This window comes from Equus przewalskii, chromosome 2, assembly GCF_037783145.1.
Source record: "Equus przewalskii isolate Varuska chromosome 2, EquPr2, whole genome shotgun sequence".
In the NCBI taxonomy this organism is placed as follows: Eukaryota; Metazoa; Chordata; class Mammalia; order Perissodactyla; family Equidae; genus Equus; species Equus przewalskii.
Genome location: NC_091832.1, coordinates 57,025,661 through 57,047,277, shown reverse-complemented (window position 1 = coordinate 57,047,277; position 21,617 = coordinate 57,025,661). Strand labels below are relative to the sequence as shown.

Here is a 21,617-nt window from a genome sequence, read left to right as displayed (position 1 = left end):
AACAAGAATAGAATGCTGGAGAAAATTGGACAACCAGAATATAAGAAAAAACTCTTGGAAATTAAAACTATAACCAAAATAAAAGCATTTAATAGAACGGTTGAAAGATAAACGTGAGAAAGTAATAAGCAGCAAAAGACAAATAGATGAAAAATAGAAAAGATAAGAATATTGGATGATCAACCTGGGAGATCCAACATTTGTTTAACAGAAGTTTTAGAAACAGAACATAGAAAATAAAAGGGGAAAAATTATCCAGTAGTATAAAAAAATTTCCCAGATGACAGGGTCCTTCAATATCTAGCACAATTAGTTAAAAAAACTCTTGCCAAGATGTACCGCTGTGAAATTTCACAACATATGGGATAAAGAGAATTTCCTAAAATATTCCAGAGTGAAAAAAACCCAGGTTATCTATATCATAGGATTAAGGAATAAGGCACACAGGATTAGGAAAAAAAACGATACTGTGCTCCTTAAGAGCAGTGCTAAAAGCTACAAGACAATGGTGCAATACCTTAGAAACATCTGAGGGAAAACGACTTTATAGAATTCTCTAAGTGTGAAGGTAGCATAGAGACATTTTTGAGCATGCAAAAGGCTTGCTTCCCATGATGAATCCTTTCCTAGGAAAGTGCTAGAGAATGTGTTTTAGTAAAGGAATAAACCAATAAAAGAGATTAACTTGGGATCCAGAAAACAAAGGATCCAATCCAGGAGAGTAGTGAAAAGCAGTTCCCAAGGAGGATACCTGTGAACTAGGCAAAGACTGCCAGTCCCACTTGGAGCTGTAAGACAGGACCTCCAGGCGTTATGTCTCCGGCCGAAAAAAGGAACTGATAGAGTATTCGCTAAGTTAGGCCATTGACAGACAGGATTCAACATTGAGAGGGAACATTTGAAAGTTACAGGTACACAGAAAACTAAGCAAATAAAAAAATAAGACAATTGTTAACTCTAGAAAAACAAAGGATTATTCAAGAAAAGAATTAAGTGTAGTATATTACTTGGCTCCATGTGAATAATAATTTATATAAAAATTATAATGTAGACATTGACTACTAAAATAACTAAAATACTAATATAACAATATTGGGAGAATGAGAGGAGTGTATAAAAGAATTAACTCTTCAACTACCCTAACAGTAAGACAAGTGACTCTATGTAGAACTGATAGGAAAAAGGAATCCCAGCAGACTAGTAAGAAATATAGAGGTAAATAGCAGGAAGAAACTCCCAGCTACAAATGAAAGTGGCAGAAGACTACTGTGTTTTGATATTGGATTTTCAAATATTATTTGATAATGATTTTAATTATTTAATAACTTTTACATTATAAAGATAAAAAAGTTAATTTAATAAACATCATTGTGGTGGCAAGGTGAATGATATATTAGAAGGGAACACGGCTGGTGGCAGTGTTACTTAGTTGAGAAGCTGTTTAGCTGTGCAGGTGAGCTGATGGAGCCATGAACTAAAGCTGTGGCAGTGAGGATGTGGAGGAGGTGACAGCTTTGAAAGATATTCAGAGGGGGTGACTGACAGACTTCTTGTTGGATTAGATTCAGGGTATGAGGGAACAGCAACAGCAGCAGTGGCAAAGATGTACTGGGTACTCACTATGTGCCAAGCATTTTTCTAAGTGAGTTGCACATGTTATCTCAACTAATCTTCATAACAGGTAGCTTCTATAATTAGCCTCATTTTAGAGAAGAGAAAACTGAGGAACAAAGCAGTCGAACAATTTGCTAGTAAGTGGTGGGACCAGGATTCAAACTAGGCGCAGCCTGGCTCCAGAGTCCAAATATTTTCTACTTCCTCTTGAATGACTCCTAAATTTCTGGCTTGGTAGATTATGTGGATGATGGCACCACCAAGTATGACAGGAGAGTATAAGAGGAAGAGGCCACTGGGGGAAAGGATAAATATGTCCATATTTGGTGTATTTAGTTCGAAGTACATGTAAGACATCTGGTGCTAGTTGAAGAGTATTAAGTAATTGATCTTAGGAGCCTAAGGATTAAGGCTGGAGAGCACACGAGAGTCACTGAAGGGTAAGTGGTACACTTACAACAACAGAAGAAAGGCAAGCATATAGAAGAGAGCAAAAGACAGAAGCCACATTGAAGTGGTGGGAAGAAAAAAGAGACTGAGCAGAAAAGAAATGGTCCTAGAGATAAAAAGAGAAGCAGGGGGCAGTAGAGTCGCTAAAGCCAGGGAGATGAGAATTTCAAAATGGAGACCATCTTTAACAATAACAATGCTAAGAATGAATAACATGACAGCAGAGAAGTATCCTTTGGATTTGGAGATTAGGAAGTACTTTACAACATTTTGAGAGAAGAGCTTCAGTGAAGGGTGGATGCCAAACTGCAGTAGATTCGAGGAATGAACAGGAGAAGAAAGCAGACCCTGGAGCGTTTGTAAAATGACATGGGTACACTCAAGGAAAAGGAAGGCAGGGTACTGACTGCTGTTTATCACTGTAGACCTTATAGTAGAATTTGACTTTTAAAATTATTCATATAGTACTTTGATACAAATAAAAAATAACTAAAAACAGAACGAGGTTTAAAGTTTTATTTCTGTAAGATCCAACTTGCCCTGAATTTCAACATCATTCAGGTCATGCATAGTCATTCATAATAAAATAGACTTCCTTTTGCCTAAGAAAGGAAACTCGGAAAGGCACTTGATCTCATCTCATCGGCCTTGTTTCCTCATCTGGGGAGGCTACAACAGACGGTCTTTTCTGATATAATTCTACACTTACCTGTATGCTATGACAATACCTTAAGTAACAAACCTTTACATTAAAAACAAACAAACAAAAACAAAGGCTTCTGACCATCCCCACTAAACTGTAACTTAATCCCACTGGTTTTTGGGAAAAACTGCAGTAGGAAAGAAAAGAACTTCTGAGTGTCAAAAGTGTGGGGCAAACATTAATGGCCTCTGAAAGATTTCTAGTTACTGACAGGAGATTCTGGAGACAAATATTTCCTTGAGAGAAACAGACATTCTTCAAGCATTTTCAAGTAACCTGAGCTTGGATAACCAGGAGCAGTCTAATTTTTAAAAGAATTAAATACCAAAAACAGCTAAAAGCTATTTTGAGTAATAAATAAATCCTAACGGAGGATAGGTGGAAAGGGTGGAGTTATGCTCGTAGGATAAATTCCTAAGATGTTAAACATTCTCTATCACAACAAGGACTTTCGGCTTTATGAGAAAAAAAGAAAACATTTCAAAAATAAATCTTTGTTACTGGAAAATATAAGCAAACACTATTTATCACACATGGCTACAAGCTCTGCACCTATCATTAGATAAGAGTGTGAATTTGCAAATCAACAGCTATACTCTTAGTGACCCAGAAGTGACCTAAACAACAAGGTGTGAGATCTAAGCCAATTTATAACTAACACACGTAGGCACACAATCCCAAAGGTACGGCTCTAACATCTTAGTGGACTGTGCAGTGGCTTTATGGATCTGTAAAAGGCGAGGCTATCCTTTGCAATCATATGAGCAGACCCCTGATTTAGCAACCCTTCCTATGGAACAAAACACGTAAAGGGAAATATATCTGTGGGTTGCTAACGATATGACATTAAAATAGAGAAAAAAGTTTTTAAAGTGTAAAATATACTGTCTACGAATTTAAGAAAGGTTGTGAATTCCAAACAGGCCCAAACGAGGACATTTCCTAAATAAAAACTAGTTCTGAAAGTTTTTATGCAAACTTTTTACTGAAGTGTGTCTTAGATATAGCAAAGTACACAAATCCTAAGTGTACAACTTGACAGATTCTTACAAATCATGTAACCCGCACCCAGACACTCAAATCAAGAAAAAGAACATTATCAAAACCTCAGAAGCCCACCTCATGCCTGTTTCTGGTTACAATTTCAACGTAAGTTTTTGTACTTCATATTAATAGAATTCTATATTAGGCAGTCTTTTGGATCTCGTTTCCTTTGCTCAATTATTATTTGGAATAGAAATCAGCCATGTTGTTGCATGATGTTGTAATTAACTTATTCTTATTGTTTTTTAGTATTTCATCATATGACTACAACATAATTTATTTATGCACTCTACTGTTAATGGACATTTGGGTTGTTTCCACTCTGATGATATTACCACCAGTAATTTGTGACCATGTCTTCCGGTAAATATATGCGTGCATTTCTGTTGAGTATACATCTAGGAGCAGAATTGCTGGGTCATGGGGTATGCATATGTTTACCTTTAATGGATACTATCAGTTTTCTAACATGATGGTACCAATTTACATTCCCATTAGCAGTAAATCAGAGTTCCAGTTGCTCCATACTCTTAGCAACACTTCATACTGTCTTTTTTCATTTTAGCTATTCTTAGTTATTCTGGGGAGTAGACAGTAGCAACATACTGCAGTTTTAAATTTCATTCCTTTGAAGATTAATCACTTTGAGAACTCTGAAATAGGTTTATTGGCTATTTGTGAAGTGCTTGTTCAAGTTTTTTTGCCCATTCTCCTATTGGGCTATCTGCCTTTTTCTTACTAATTTGTAGAAATTATTTATTTGAAAGCAATTTATAAGTTAATTTTGCAGAGAATTCTTCTCTAGAGAGAAATCAGATTTTCATTTTGGCTCTACTTTGTTACTCATTTGCTGGGATGCAGTTAGAACAGGCATATGGTCTACTCATATTCCCTAGGCTTCTCTGAAAAGAATACAAACAAGCAGATAAATCTGTTTACAGGAAGGGTTGTCTCTTGTAATATTATTATTATTAAACTATTCTTTATTTTGAAGATACTAAGGAAAATGAATAGTGAGACTCAGCTATTTGCTATTACTTGAAACATGACATATTTTTTTCCAAGGGCACTTAAAGTTATGAATTCTGGCTATACCACTGGTCCACTTAGAAGCTGTGCTAAAGAAAATATGTTTCAGGTGACTTTTAGGCTTAGAGTCTGAGTACCTGGCTATTAACTAATGAGGGGACATAATTAGACTCAAAATCTATTACACTGCCAATATGGGGGAATTAGTAACAGGGACATCTGTGAATTAATGTCATCTTATAAACAGGCCTTTAGTTGTAACTCACCGGCTTAAAAATAATAAAAATAAACTTCTTAAAAAGAAAGAAAGAATTAGTAACTTCACAAATAAGGCATGGTAAATTCTATTTTTCTAAGCAGAGTAAAATAAAAGGATTTTTGTGGATGAAATAACTTGATAAATATTTTCACCCTCTTCTCTAAAAGAACATTCCTAAGACACTTTGCCTAGCTGAGAATCTGAAGAAAAAGTTTTGATCAATCTCACTTTCCAAGAAAAGCTAATATGGATCAAGCTAAAATGTGATAGAGTTAAAAAAAAAAAAAACCAAACCCACACCCCAGAGTTAGGTATAAAACTTCAAAGAACAGGTGCCAGCCCTGTGGCCAAGTGGTTAAGTTCACACGCTCTGCTTTGGCAGCCCAGGGTTTCTCCAGTTCGAATCCTGGGTGCAGACATGGCAGCATCCCACGTGCCACAACTAGAAGGACCACAACTAAAAATACACAACTATGCACTGGGGGGCTTTGGGGAGAAAAAGGAAAAATAAAATCTTTAAAAAAAAAAAAAAAAAAGCATGGCATATTTATTCAATGGAAATTAAGCAGATATTTAAATATGTTAACATTTTAACAGAGACCAGGCTATAAGATGGGTAAATGCTTGTCGTAATGTTAAGGGAAAAAGCTATTGAAATAATTACCTATCATATGTGTAAGTCTAAGTGTATCTGTGTGTATATATGTATAAACCACCTCCTCCTCCAAAAAAGCCCAAGCATAAAAAAGACCTGGAAGGGAGTATATTAAAATGTTAGGATTGTATTTGGTGTTGTGGCTGTAAGTGACTCCTCTTTCTCTATTGTGTTTCTACTGTTCTATTATGAGGATGTACTGCTTAAATAATAGGGAAAAAATCCACAGTAAATAATTAAAAAGAGCAGAGAGGGTAAAAGCGGCATGCAGAGGTATTCTGAATTAGCCTGGTTTAAAGTAATACTTACTATAAACTGTTCGATGTCTCTCTCTAGCCCCACATTTGGCAGATCAGGCATCATATGAGCCACAACTTTGAAACCAGAATCTTTGGCTAGGTGAAATGACTCACATACTGCCTTCACAGTGTGGCCCCTGAGGAAACAAAATTCACCACCTGTTACACAAATAAATGAACAACAAGCTTAACACAAGGAACAGAGAGGAAAAACAATCTCTGAGACATGTAACAGTAGTTCCATAATGCAGAATAATATGGGTAGGGAAAAAGAAATCTCAGAAAGTCATTTTTACATCTCCACCCCTGAGAAGGCCTGGAAGAAAATCATTTTACTTCTGTGATATTTCTCATAAATTCCCTCACGCAGCTACTCAAAGTTCTGGCAGTAAATGACTGGGGTAACAAGAGTTAATGTATACTAAAATTATTTGGTTTAGCATCATCAGCCAAAATAAGCTTAATATAAGCTTATTTTATTTAAGCTTATTAAATAAGGTAAATATCTAAATTTAAAACAAGAACAATGAACTCAAAATCAAGCAGAAGCAGCATCTTGTTATGTTCTTTAAAAATCTTTTGAAATTATTTGTAGAGAGGGAGAGGAAGAGTGACACCTACACACAAAACAGATTTCACTCTGGTGGGCTGGAGGGTCCTTAAAAAAGCAAGAGGAGAAAATGATTCAGTAACAAGGCAGAATCATTTGGGGCCTGCTGGATAATCATCTGAACATTCTAGTGCCACATCCAAGCAGAAAGCAAGCCCTAATAAGAGTCTGGGGGCTGTGAGAAGGATGACTAAGCACTGAAGCCCTGCGTTAATCCCTTTACCACCAAGACATTCCAATTCACCACAAAAGAATCCTAGAAACCACTGACTCTGACCCTGCCCCTTTCTCTCTGCACGCTCCCGTCCATTTCCATGGCTTCCATTTCTAATCTCTTTTTGCTAATGACTTCCCAATTTATCCGTACAGGCTAGGCCTCTATCCTGATACCACTCCCAAGCATCAATACTCTAAAGTTGCACTGTACTGTAGTCAGCAGGCACACGTGGTTACTCAAGTTTATATTTAAATTAATTAAAATGAAAAATTCAGCTCTCAGTTGTGCTATCATATTGGACAGTGCAGGCAGAGAACTTTTCACTCACTGCAGAATGTTCTGTTGGACAGCCCTGCTCTAAAGCAAACCTTCAACTGGTTGTTCCACAAGTATCTAACACTCAGTATATCCAAAATAAAACTCATCTTCCCTTTAAGCCTCCTCTACTTCCCATTCTCTCTTACCCTCATTTCTACTCAGTCACCAAACACTGTCATTTCTTTCTTTTTAGGACATCATTTCTTGCTTAAATTACTGCAACAGCCTCTTAACTGGTCTTCTTTCTAGCTTGCTCTTCTTGATCCACCCCCCATACTGTGATCCCCATGAAGCGACCTTTCTAAAATGCAGATATGCTCATATCACAACTTAGCTTACAGCTTGTCCTTGGATTAAAGCCCAAACTCCCTGGGCTGACTCCTGAGGCTCCTCATAATTTGGCCCATTCACCTTTTCAGCCTCACCTCTTACCATTCTTCTCTCTCACGCTTTACACTCTTACCAAACTAAACTACTCCAAATTCCCTAGATATGCTATGTGCTCCCATCCTCAGGAGTTTGCTCATATTTTTCTTTCTGCCTGAAACAACCTTCCTCCTCCCAACCTGATTAACTCATACTCTTCCTGGAAGTCTCAGCTTAGATGTCATTTTCTTCAGAAAGCTTTTTTAACTCTTTCGGTTTCCACAGGTGCCTCTAGCACAGCCCTTGGTTACTGCAGTAGTCCAACCAGTGTCCCCAGTTCGAGTCTTCCCCTACATGAATGCCTTTATCTCAGGTTTAATCTTTTTCAAACCTGACATCCATCAGATTCTTCCTTGTGCTCAAAATCATTCAACAGACTTCTATTATCCTAAAGGAAAGATTCCATCCTCCTCAGCCTGGCATTCTTCTTGGTTGTTTCTAAGACGTTGACCAGTCTTTACTTCCTTCTCCTAGTACAACCCCCAATCATGTCTACCCAAATCGAATGTGCTGAATTGGACTTTAATGTCATGGACATTAAAGTCCAATTCAGCACATACATACTCCCTGAAGCCTGCCTTTACCATCTTAGGTCAAGGAATCCTGCTGCCTAATTAACTCCTGAAATCTCTTATTTTTCACTAATTTACCAATTAATCATAAAGTTCCTCATACAGTTAAATCTTTCATGTGTATATTTTCTGCTCAAGTTTGTACCCATTGCTAAGCAAACGTCCCTGCCAATTAGCATCTGCTCCATAAAAACTAACCTCTTAAATCTCACCTTGACTCCCTTCTTGTTCCAACCCCTTTCTTTGTTCCCATTCTCCTTGGCCTTCTTTCCTGCTTTAACCTACTGACCTTGAGCCCTGCCTTTTGTTTGTCACATGGGAAAGGCTGTTTATGACAAGAATAAGAGACATGAACATGTTTAAAGGTTACTGGAAAAGAGCCAGTAGAGAAAGACCAAAAATCAAGGAAAGAGGGAATGGACTTAAGAGGACAGGTAGAAGAATGATTCTGAAAAGCAGGAATACTGATACCTCTTTCTCTAAGACTTGCAGGAAGGAGGAAAGGATGAGTACGCATGTGGATAAAATCAGCGGGGGGACGGCCCTGTGGCAGAGTGCTCCGCTTCTGCGGCCCAGGGTTTCGCTGGTTCAGATCCTGGGCGCAGACATGGCACTGCTCATTAGGCCACTTTGAGGTGGCGTCCCACATGCTACAACTGGAAGGACCCGCAACTAAAATATACAACTACGTACTTGGGGGATTTGGTGAGAAAAAGCATGGGAAAAAAAAAGAAGATTGGAAAAAAAAAATTAGTGGGAGCAGAAGGCTTATGCAAGATCATTTGCCACCACCTTACCTGTTGGTATCTCTGGCCACATCTTCGTAGACACTCTGCACCCCAATCTCCAGCCGTGTGCAGCCATAGGTCAACATGTCACTTAAATGCCGCTTCATGCAATAATCTGGTCTGGTCTCAATAGTAATTCCGATACACTTTGTGAGGCTTCTCTCAGAATATCTATAAAGCAAACCTAAAAGTAAACAAGCTGCTACAGCTTTCGGACATTTGCTCCCACTAAAGGACTATCTTCTCTTAGTCCTCCCAGGACAAGACAGTGATTAAGAGGACAGCCTCTGGAGCCACATGTCAGAGTTCAAATCCTGGCTCTGCTATTTCCTGACTGTACAAACAGGAACGTTATTAACCTCTCTGTGCTTTGATTTTTTTATCTGCAAATTGAGGGTAACAGTACCTATACCTCACAGGATTGAAGTGACTGAACTGGCACACACTGCAGTAATGTTATCATCATCATTATCATTATTCTCCTGCAGTATGCTGCAACCATAATCTCTTTGAAAGCACTGATTTCAACTGTGAAACTCTATTTTTCAAATCCTAGCAACGATTTTTCACATTAAGTGGAAACCATCTGCATTATTTCCCACTTCATATTTTAAAAGTCATGTTAAATAAAAGAAAAAGAAGAGGAGAGGGTATGTATAATGATCACAGGAATAATTTAGATAAAACGTCTTCTACATACACAACAGTCTTTTTGCCAAGCCTATTAATCTTAGCAATAATTTACAAAGTTAGGAATCATTTTTCTCTTTCACTAAAACCAGATATCAGAGTAGTTAGTACCACTTTAGATTCAAGCTGTTTGAGTTAATGGCCTTAATGCCAGCCAAAAATCCAGACATAAAAATGACTTGCTGAGGGGGCTGCTGATGGGAGGCAATAGGAAGTAATGTTTACAGAGGCCATGGTGGCCAAGTACTGTGCTATACACTCCACACACACTGAACACTTCTGTCAGCTCTATGAAGCATGTTTTATTATCTCCATTTTACAGATGAAGAAACTGATGTTCAAAGGAATTAAATATTCTGTCCAAGGGTATAGACTTCATAAAATCCAAGTCAAGATTTGAAGTTGTGCCCGTCTGACTTCAAAATCCTTGCTTTGTATTTCATTTTGGCACGCTGCTTAGACAATTCAGCACGGGACATTAGATTTCTCTCCTTTTCAACTTCTGTGACGTTCTAGGACCCAATAATTCTTCTCAGTGCATCCTTCCACAACTGTCTCAGTTCTTTGGGGAGGGTGAGAGAAGCCTTTTTTTGCCATTTAATTTCCTTCTTTCCAAAGAAGTTCATAGCTATTTCTTGAAAAGTAAAAATCATAAAATTTCCATAATTTTGTAATAACTTCTTTAGGTTCATGCCTTCATTCACTGTCGATAAAAATTGACTTATTTAATATCATTAAGAAAGTTAAGAATCACTGAACTAGAGGACTAATTCTGAAGTCTTTTACTCTAGACATTCAAGCTCTTTGGCCCGGTTTACTAGTGTATTGCATAAGATTTTCCAGACATTCAAACTTTTTTGCACTGTTTATTATTGTATTACATAAGATTTTATATAGGATTACCAGAGGCAACAAGATTAAAGGTAAACAATGAGTCCAAAGTTGCTAAAAGATGAATTGTAAGACAGAAAAAGGGCTCGGATCTTATCCAGTCTTGCCTAAGACAGGATACTAAATCATTTGGTTTCTCTGAAACAATCAAATCAGAAAGTCCCATGCCTCTCAAATACGTGGTACAAAGGTATGCATATATGCCATACGATAAATGTAACTCACCTTTTTCAAATACCAATTATTGTGTTTGGAGAAAATCACTACTTTTTAAATTAAAACAAACACTCATACACTATGGAGAAAGCAAATTACATGAAGGTTAATTTAAAAAAACCCAAAAAGCAGGAAACTCTAAATGAGTATATTTAAGAAAGTAAATGAGAACGTCTTAGAATCAAGCATTCAAAAAGTATATCACAAACCTCCCTATTAATTGATATTTTTATAAAGCCTATAGTATTTCTTAAAAGGATGCCACTAAGTTAGCAAGCTCAGCAGCACAATAGTACCTTGCATCACTGGGAAAAAACTAGAGGGTAGGCAATTGCACAAATGGGAATTTGTCTAAAGGAAAGAGAAAATTACTAGCTAATCTTTCTATTGCACAGATCATCAAAGGCCCAACCAAGACGCACAGAGGAAGCTGCTGCAAGTATGATAAGGTCTCCTTATAAGTAGTCAGAATATGATATAGGACATGGAGGCAAACCTTATTCTCAAACAATCATTTAACTCCGTTTCAAAAACGTCTTTCCTCTGAGGGGAAAAGTCATTACCTTTTGCAGCAGCAGAAATGGAGAAATAAAAAATTCAATTTTTTAAAGCCAATTTATCTTATATTTACAAAAGGCTTTTACCACCATCTTCTTTTCAGAATTGTATTTTCATCTGAAAAGCAATTAAGCAGAAATTCTTATCAAATTTGAATGAGAAAAATAATGGAGTATTTTTGTGAAGAACAAAATATAAGGTCATCTTTCCTATTAGAACATTGTATTTTTATTAGAATTTTTTTGTTAAAGCTATACTTAGTCTTACATATCACTGAATCTTGCCTGCTCATTTAACAGAGATGTAAAGATAAAAATATAGTTGTTCTTGGGGCTGGCCCCGTGGCCGAGTGGTTAAGTTCGCTGGGCGCGGACATGGCACTACTCATCAGACCACGCTGAGGCAGCGTCCCACATGCCACAACTAGAAGAACCCACAACGAAGAATACACAACTATGTACCGGGGGGCTTTGGGGAGAAAAAGGAAAAAATAAAATCTTAAAAAAAAAAATATATATAGTTGTTCTTTAATATGCAAATACGTGCATACGGGCTTTCAACCAATCTAAATAAAGTATCTGAGCTAATGTTTTATGGCCTGCTATAATCCTCCAAATCATTTACATAGCCATGCAATAGTATGGCTCTCCTTTAGTACCTAGTCCAACTCCCATATCTTCCAGGAGGGCCATAGACTTCTTGAGTTCTTCGGCATCTGGGAAATGTACCAAACACTTTTGAACGCTGATCATAAGCTTGCAAGAAGCAAAGTCAAGACTTGTACCCAGGTCTTCTGATTCCAATTCCACTGCTTTTTGTGGTATTACAGGGTCATCTTAACTAAGTTTGTACGCCACCAGTGTGGGGTTACGTTGAACCTACACTTTTTCGTATGCCATAGTAGCATCACTAACTATAAAAGATGCTAATGTTCTCTGTGAAGCATAACTTAAGCCAATAACTTATGCTGACAGCATTTTTGTACAAGAAAGTAGGGAATGGGACAATAACCTAGGAATCTAAAAGCAAAAAAATCCAAACGCTACCTTGAAGAAAACAAAGCTCAAATACATTTCTCCTCCTATGACATCTTCCCAGTACCTCTCAGTAACTCTGTGCTCCCGTTCCCAAAGTACCTTGCCCATACTATGAATACACATCTCCCTTGACTTATGATGGGGTTACCTCCCAGTTAACTCATTGTAAGTTGAAAATGTATTTACAGTCACGTGCCACATAACGTTCTGGTTAATGACGAACTGCATATACCATGGTGGTCCCATAAGATAAGTATCAATAGCCTAGGTGTGTAGTAGGCTATACTGTCTAGGTTTAAGTACAGTCTATGATGCTCACACAATGTTGAAATCACTTAATGATGTATTTCTCAAAATGTATCCCCATCGTTATTCCACACATGACTGTAATACACCTAACCTACCAAGCATGGTAGCTTAGCCTAGCCCACCTTAAATGTGTTCAGAACACTTACATTAGCCTACAGTTGGGCAAAATCATCTAACACAAAGCCTATTTTATAATAAAGTGCTGAATATCTCATGTAATTGAACTACTGTAGTGAAAATGAAAAAACAGAATGGCTGTATGGGTACAGAATGGTTGCAAGTGTATTGGTTGTTTACTCCCGTGACTGTGTGGCTGACCGGGAGCTGTGGCTTGCTGCTCCTATCTGGCATCACAGGGGAGGATATCGCTAGCCTGAGAAAACAGCAAAATTCAAAGTATGGTTTCTACTGAATGTGTATCACTTTCACACTGTTGTAAAGTCGAAAAATCGTAAGTAAAGCCATCTTAAGTTGGGGATTGTCTGTATTAAGGAAAATTGCCTTAATAATGGTTGTGGATATGTCTAGGTAGACAGGAAGTTCCTGGAAGGCTGTATGCTTGAATATATTTAGCGGTAAGGGCTTCAGCACTAAAATTTCTCTTTCAATAGAAAAAGATACAAATGAAGAACAAATAAATGAATTAGGCATAATTGAGGACACAGGAGGTCTCTCTTCATTCCCATGGCAGCCTCTAGAAAATTCTACTGGTTATCTTTCCTCTTGCAAAGAGTCAACCCTAGAAGGTGCCTAGCACTACGCCAGGTATTTTACAGAAAAGTAAAAATACAATAGTTCTTATCCTAGATGCTTAAGAATCTAGCTGCATGGATAAGACACACAGATTAAACCAAGAACCACATAAGAACAAAGAGCTAGAAGTGGCAGAAATATAAATGAATACAGATTATTTCTTGAGAAGCATGCCTTTAATTTCTGGAAGGAAGAAAGTGACCTATAAAAGTTATATTTATTATTATTTATTTCTCCATGCATTAAGGGCCCCGACCAGGTGGACACCGAAGGAAGACAGCAACCCAATGTTGAAGTCTCTTTATTATCTTCTGTAAACTGTTTTTTGATTCACTCCCAGAAGGCTATGGCATCAAACAGCATTTCTCATTATTATTAATCTGTTGCAGTCCTTTTTTAAAATCTGTCATTCATGCAGTAGGATGTGCCTTATTCTGGTCCTGTGTGAAATCTCACCAGAGCTCTAAACCCTGAAAGGCTTATGCAACTTACCTGGACATCCATCCACCTCAAACTCAACCTGCTCAAACCAAATAATAATGGTATGTAGATGAAACATTAATTTTCATTTATCAGGATGCACAAACTCTTCTGCATTTACAGTCCCAAAATGAGTAAGCAGAATTTAAAAACTTCTTTGGAAAGCAAAGACTTGTGTGAATTACCAAATAACATCTGGGGTTATTGGTATAATTCCTCAGCAGTAGAACCACACAACACATTCTTTTGTTGGCTATAATCATATCTGGAAAATATCTCAACAAACTTTTATATTCACGTATATGTTGTACAACGCTGTGGTAGAGATATCCTAGACATAAGAACGATCGCATTGGATGTTTGGGTTGTTTGAGGATTTAAAAATAACTTTTTCTTTTTTCCTTTTTTTGAGATGTGGTCAAGTTTTCTCCTTGGACATTGGTGGTTATGTCAAGAGGATCTATAAAATAATAAGTTCTGCCCGACAGAAACTTGAGGAAAGAGAGAGGAACAGAATTTTGATTTTTAAATGAATACTACCTATGAAAAACTAACCTGGTGACACTGTAGCTTAGAGACTAATCAGCAACCCTTGCTCCCTATCACACTGGTTGGCAAACTTTAAGGTACACAAAACCAACCCATAACATTTGATTCTTTCAATAGCTGACAAGAATGCTACCATTTTATACTCCTAATCAGACAGTGGAAGAACCAACAGCAATGCACTATTAATAGAAAAAAATCACGTTATCACACATTCTTTTAACATTGTATTTACATTCTAATTTAAGGTCTATATATAAATGCATTATACGAAAGTTGTTATTGTCAGAAAGTGAATGCTAGATGAAAAATAACTTGCAAACACATCTTTTAGATAAAAATTCTCATTCCAATAGAAATCTTCAAACCATAGAATGTCAGAGAAAGAAGTAATTTCAGAGATAATCTAGATCCACCTATTAATTTTCGTAGATGAGGAAACTAAAACACAGAATAAGTGGCTTAAAACAGGTAATAATGTAGGATAATAACAGAAGTAAGTCTAGAACCTAAGTCTCCTGATTCTTAATGCACAGTTCTTTCCACTGCACTCATGTACAAGATTTACTAAGTACCCTCTGTCCTTAAGGCATTGTGCTAAATATGGGGATCCTCTCTCTTAAGAAGACAGTCCCTATTAAAAAATATAGAAAAAAATGCCTTATATAGAATTAGACAGATGAGTGACCTCAGCATGATGGAGGAGTGTGTGCTGTTCCCTTAGTCTCCTCACCATGAGATACAACGAAAAGGACATTCATTAACCGACAGAGCATATGCGCACAACACAAACAGACATCTGAAAGATCCATGCAACCATACATCTGAAGGTGGGGGTACTGGATCCCCCAGGAAGCAGTGGAAGGAGGTAAGCGGATCTCCTCCCTCTCCCCAGCAGCAGCAACCTAGGGCACAGGACCTCATGCAGCAGCCAGGGTATGACTCTGTGAGGAGACGGGGGAAAAGGCAGTGCTCTGTGGGAATGCTTTTGCTCTCAGAGTTGCTTCCCAGCCTGCACGAACACCCCACACCAAGGCAGCTCAGTCACCATGGGGGCGCCCCCACCAAGCTGAGCAGCCAAGGTGGGCCGCCAGTCAGTGTGGAGCGGGAGCATGGGCAGGAAAGAAGGCAGCCCCTCCCCCGCCACCTCGCCTGGCACACCAGCTCAGCTGGTTGGTCAGGGCAGGGGATCCCCACCAGAGTGCCTGTGCCTGAGTGTGTGAAGCAGTGGTGGCCAGACGCAGAGAGCCCTACTGGCACAACTTCCAACAGAAGAGCACAAGTCTCAGGGGATTCGGTGGGCTCAGAAAACAGAGCTCCTGCCCTCCTCAGTGGTGGCAGGTGGAATGTGATCAGATACTACCATTATACGCCAGCAAAGGTACACCCATCAAACAGCATGCAGAAATACATTAACACTCCAGACCAGAAGGAAAATGACAAGTGTCCAGAAACCAATGCTGAAGGCACAGAAATTTATAATGTAAATGGTAGAGAATTGAAAATAGTTATTAAAAAACTCAACAAGTTACAAGAAAGCTCAGAAAGACAGTTCAATGTCTTTAAAATTAATTTTAATTTTTTATTTTAAATGTCTTTAAAATTAAAATTAATGAGCAGAGGGAGTTTTTTCACAGAATTAGACAATAACAGTAGTCACCAAAACTATTATTCTTGGCTACTGAAAACCAAAGTGAGGGGGTGACTAAACCAACAGATGCAAACACAATCATTATCATTAATTACATTAAACGTTAACAGATGAAACTTTTCAATTAAAAGGCAGACATTGTCAAAATGGATAAAACCACAAGACCCAACTACTGCAGACTATATCCTACAAGAAATCCACTTTCAATATGGAGATACACATGGGTGGGAAGTAAATGGATGGAAAAAGATAATATATAGGGCAAACAGTAAAGCACATGAAGGCTGTTAATGGTTAAATTAACATCAAATAAAGGAAACTTCAGGACCAGGGATAAAGGACATTTCATAATGATAAAAAGGTAGTTTCATAATGATAAAAAGTTGATACATCAGGAAAATATATGAATCATAAATGTGTATGCACTTAATAACAGATCTTGAAAATGAATTAAGTAAAAATTAATATAACTAAAGGGAAAAATAGATAATTCTTCAATCATAGTTGGAGATTCTAATATCCCTCTCTCTTAGCAACCGATAGAACTAAACAAAAAAAAATCCCCCAAAACAAAGACAAAGACCATCTAAACAACACTATCAACCAATCTTGATTTAACAGATATAACATTACATCCAATAATTGCAGACGACACATACTTTCAAACATACACAGTATGTTCACCAAGAGAGACCATATATGTCAGCCCACAAAATGTCTCAATAAACTTTAAAAAACTGAAATTGTATGTAAAAGGCCCTCTCTGACCAAAACAAAATTAAATGAGAAATCACCAATACACTATCAAGAAAAACTCCATATTTTTGGAAATTTGGAAATTACACAACCCATTTCTAGATAATCCATAAGTTGAAATATAAAGGATTTCAGGAAATATTTTGAATTGAATAATAATTGAAATACAACATATCAAAATTTGTGGGATTCAGCTAAAGCAGAGCTTAGAGGAAAAACTTAAAGCTTTAAATACTTCTATTAGAACAAAAAAGGTCTATAATGATGGCCAAGCTTCTAAACCATACTTAAGTCACAGAAAAAGAAGAGCAAAATAAGCCCAAAGAAAGTAGAAGATAATAACAAAAATAAAAGCACAAATCAATGAAGTAGAGGATATAAACAAACCCAAAAGCAAATTCTTTGAAAAGAATAATAAAGTTGATAAACCCCCAACTAGACTAATCAAGAAAAAAACAGAGAACACAGATGATCAATATCAGAATTGAAAGGGGTGATCACTAACATCCTACAAATATTAAAAGCATAATAAGGGAGTATAATGAACAAATTAATACTGAAAAGTTTGATAACATATATGAAACAGACAAATTCTTTGAAAAATATAACTATCAAAATGGACAGACAAAACAGAAAATCTGAATATCCTTTTATCTATTAAAGGAATTGAATTAATCATCTAAAACACTCCCATAAAGAAAATTCCAGCCGTGAATAGTCCTACTGGTAAATTCTAGCAAATACTTATGAAAGAAATAACATTCTTCTTATATGAACTCTTTCAGAGAACAGAGGAGGGAGCACTCCTAACTTGTTTTATGGGGCCAGCTTAACACTAATACAAAAATCTGACAAATTACAAGAAAGGAAATTACAGCCCACCATCCCTCATGAACACATATAGAAAATCCTTTTCAAAGTATTAGCAAGTTGAATCCAGTGATATACAAAAAGGATAATATATTATGACCAAATAGGTCTTATCTTAGGAATGCAAGGTTAGCTTAACATTAAAAAAATCAATCAAAATTTATGTTATCAGAATAAAGGAGGAAAATCATGTGATCATTTAAACGGACGCAGAGAAATCATTAGACAAATGAGTTAATGATAAAACCTCTCAGCAAACTTCTTCAATCTAATAAAGGTATCTATGAAAACTCCCACAAGTAACATTGCACTTAATATTGAAATATTAAATGTTTTCCCTGTATTACTAGCAATAAGACAGAGGCCCACTTTCACCACTTCTATTTAACACTATACCAAACGTCCCAGCCATTGCAATAAGGCAAGAAAAAGAAAAGCATACAAAACCCAAAAGGAAAAATTAAAACTCACTGTCTTTGCAGATTACATGATTGTGTATGAAGAAAATCCTTGCAGATTTACAAAAACAACTTTTAGAACTAAGTAGTGAATTTAGTAAGGTCATACAATGTAAGGTTAATATTCAAAAATCAACTGTATATCTAGATACTAGCTGCAAACAACTTGAAAATAATACTTGTAAAAATTTCACATACTATGTCATTAACAAACATACAAATATTCTGGAATAAATTTAATAAAAGGCTTACAAAATCTCTACACTGAAGACTGCTAAGAAAAATTAAAGAAGACCTAAGTAAATGAGGAGATGGACTATGTTCATGGACTGAAAGACTCAATATTGTTAAATTATCGATTTTCTCCAAATTGTTCTATAGTTTTAACACAATCCCAATCCCATCACACTTTATAAGATGATTCTAAACTTTATAAGGAAATGGCAAAGGACCTAGATTATCCACAGCAATTCTGAAAAACAATGACAAGGTTAGAAGATTTACAGAACTTGACTTCAAGATATACTATAAAACTACAGTAATCCAGACAGTGTGGTACTGGCATAAGGATTGAAAAATAGATCTATGGAACAGAAGAGAGCCCAGCCCCATATTTATATAGTCAACTGATTTTTTTGACAAAGGTGCCAATACAATCTAAGTGGGAAAGGGAAGTTTTTAAATAAGTAATTTTGAAACAATTAGATATCTATAGGGGAAAAAAGAAACCTTGACTTCTATCTCACACTACTCAAAAAACTGATTTATGATGGATCATAAGACTAAATATGATAGCTAAATACAAAAGCTAAAACTGTAACTAGAAGAAAACACAGGAGAACATCCTCTTGCCTTGGGAGTTGGCAAAGGTTTATTAGAGACAACACAAAGAGCAGCAATTGTGAAAGGAAAAAAGTGCTAAATTAGACTTCATCAAAATAAAAAACTTCTGGGGCCGGCCCCATGGCTGAGTGGTTAAGTTTGCATGCTCCACTTCAGTGGCCCAGGGTTTCGCCGGTTCAGATCCTGGCCTGGACCCAGCATCGTTGGTCAGGCCACACTGAGGCAGTGTTCCACATAGCAAAGCCAGACAGACATAGAACTAGAATATACAACTATGTACTGGGGTGTTTTGGGCAGAAGAAGAAAAAAGAAAAAAAAAAAATGAAGATTGGCAACAGATGTTAGTTCAGGTGCCAGTCTTAAAAAACATTTAAAAAAATAAACTTCTGCTCAAAGATATCACTGACGCATTGAATAGACAAGCCACAGACTTGGTTTCCATATTTACAAGATATAAATCTAACAAAGGACTAGTATCCAGGATACATAACAGTCCTGTAAAAAATGGGCAAAAGATTTTAACAGACACTTCACAAAGGAAATATTACAGAAAGCATAAGCACATAATAAAGTGTTCAACGTCATTAGTCATCAAGAAAATACAAATTACAACCACAAAAGATACCATTACACACACCCACTAGAATGGCTAAAATTAAAAAGACTGACAATACCATATGCTGGTGAGGATGCAGAACAACTGAACACTCATATTACCTGTGGGAGTACAAATGGTACAACTACTTTGAAAAAATGTCTGGCAGTTATAAAATTAAACACATGATGTACCAATACCACTTCTAGTTATTACTCAAGAGAAATAAATACATATATTCACAAAAAGACTTGTATAAGAATGTTCATTTAAGTTTTATCATAATAGCCATAAACTAGAAACAGGCCCAGTGTGCATCAATGGAACAGATAAACAAACAGTAGTCTATGCACACAATGGAACACTACTCAGCACTAAAAAGGTAGTAAACACTGAAATAGCCGACAACATTGACGAACCTCAAAATATGCTCAGTAATAGAAGCCTTACACAAAAGAATATATGCTATATGGTTCCATTTATATGCAGTTCTAGAATAAGTGAAACTAATCTATGGAAGGGGAAAAAATGAGAACAGTGGCTGCCTCTGGGAGGTGCAGGTGAGGATTCACTTTCTGAGATGATGGTAATGTTCTATGGCCTAATAGGGCTTTGCTGTACAGGTATAGGCATTTGTTAGAACTCATCAAATGATATACTTAAGATCTGTGCATTTCATTGTATGTAAATTTACTTCAAAAGAAAACACCACAAACAATAAACTAGTTAATGATGTGCATGATGACATATTTGGGGAGAAGTGTACTGAAGTCTGCAACTTTGAAATGCATAAAAAAAAAGAGGGATAGATGGATGGACATAGGAATGGATAGTTGGATAAGTATGTGATAAATCAAGTATTGTAGAATCTAAGTGATAAGTATGTGGTGCTCACTGGAAAATTCTTTCAATTTTTGTTTGTTTAAAATAAAATATTGGAAGAAAAACAACTAATATCTCTTTTAATGACTAAGATTGCATCCTAGCTTGGACTGGTAATGTTAAGGATCCTGGTCACCATCTATGAAAATCCGGTTGACAAGGGAGGAAGTAAAAGTGGTCAATACATAAAGTGAGGGGTGGGGAGTATTAGAGCCAAAGCCCAGAAATGCAGGAGGTTCTGAGACCTGCCAGAAATAAGGTCCAGGGCAGCCAATAGTCACTTTCAGGCCTTCTTAGGCTGCTTTTGCTTTCCTCATAACTCTGCAAGCAAGTCCATGAAACTGACTTCTGGGCCTGGTACCCAGAACTACCTAGCACTCTAGCTTTTCCAAGACACATAAGGACATAGTTGAAGGATTTAAAGTCATTGATGGGGGAAAAAAGAGGAAGGGATAGAAATGAATTAAAAATTCCACAGGGAGAAGGTATGACTCACCCACTTCTTGATGGGTAACTACCCTTTTAAATTGCATCTTGTGAAAACAGTCAAGGAGCATTAAAGATTGAATGTAAAACTGCTTCTGGGCAAGGCTGATTAGAAAAAAAAATAAAACTACTTTAAAAGGTTGTTCTGAGTTACTTGGCAACATTTGCATTCTGGTGAATGGGTGACTCAGATCCCACTGCCGGTCCTTTTCATCTCCAGAGCTATGATTTTTAGAGGAAGATAGTCACCTGTAATTGTTGCTCTCTGGAGACTACTGAAGAGCCCTCAGTCTGGCTGATAATAATGAGGGATTATCACTTTGCTTGATTTAATGAGCCTTCACAGAAACCATACCTGCTTTGTCCTTGAACTCTCTGTTCACTCGGCTTTCTAATTTTCCCATCTACAAGGATCTAACATACTGCTTGCCACTAACTTGCCCTAAGTAATAACCAGGTTCACCTTGCTAGGCTTTTCGTTACCCTGACTCAATCTTTTAAGAAAGAAGCAAAAGTTAAATCAGGTTAGACACATGCTAGCAAAGCAGGGACACTCAAGCTGATAGAAGAACTTGACCCTAATTTGAACAGAGACTTTCAAGCTTAAGCGTT

The 21,617-nt window shown here is 36.9% G+C and overlaps 1 protein-coding gene across 2 annotated transcripts in view; it reads right to left on the bottom strand.

The window, feature by feature from the left end:
* The window catches only part of ELP3 (elongator acetyltransferase complex subunit 3), a 95,527-nt gene that overhangs the window by 50,956 nt on the left and 22,954 nt on the right, over nucleotides 1-21,617 (bottom strand). For both annotated transcript variants that reach the window (XM_008519287.2, XM_070611355.1), the window contains 2 exons: nucleotides 8,994-9,155; nucleotides 6,064-6,190 (listed from right to left, as the gene is read on the bottom strand). In XM_008519287.2, the coding sequence (XP_008517509.1) occupies nucleotides 6,064-6,190; nucleotides 8,994-9,155 (289 nt within the window). The remainder of the gene's footprint in view (nucleotides 1-6,063; nucleotides 6,191-8,993; nucleotides 9,156-21,617) is intronic.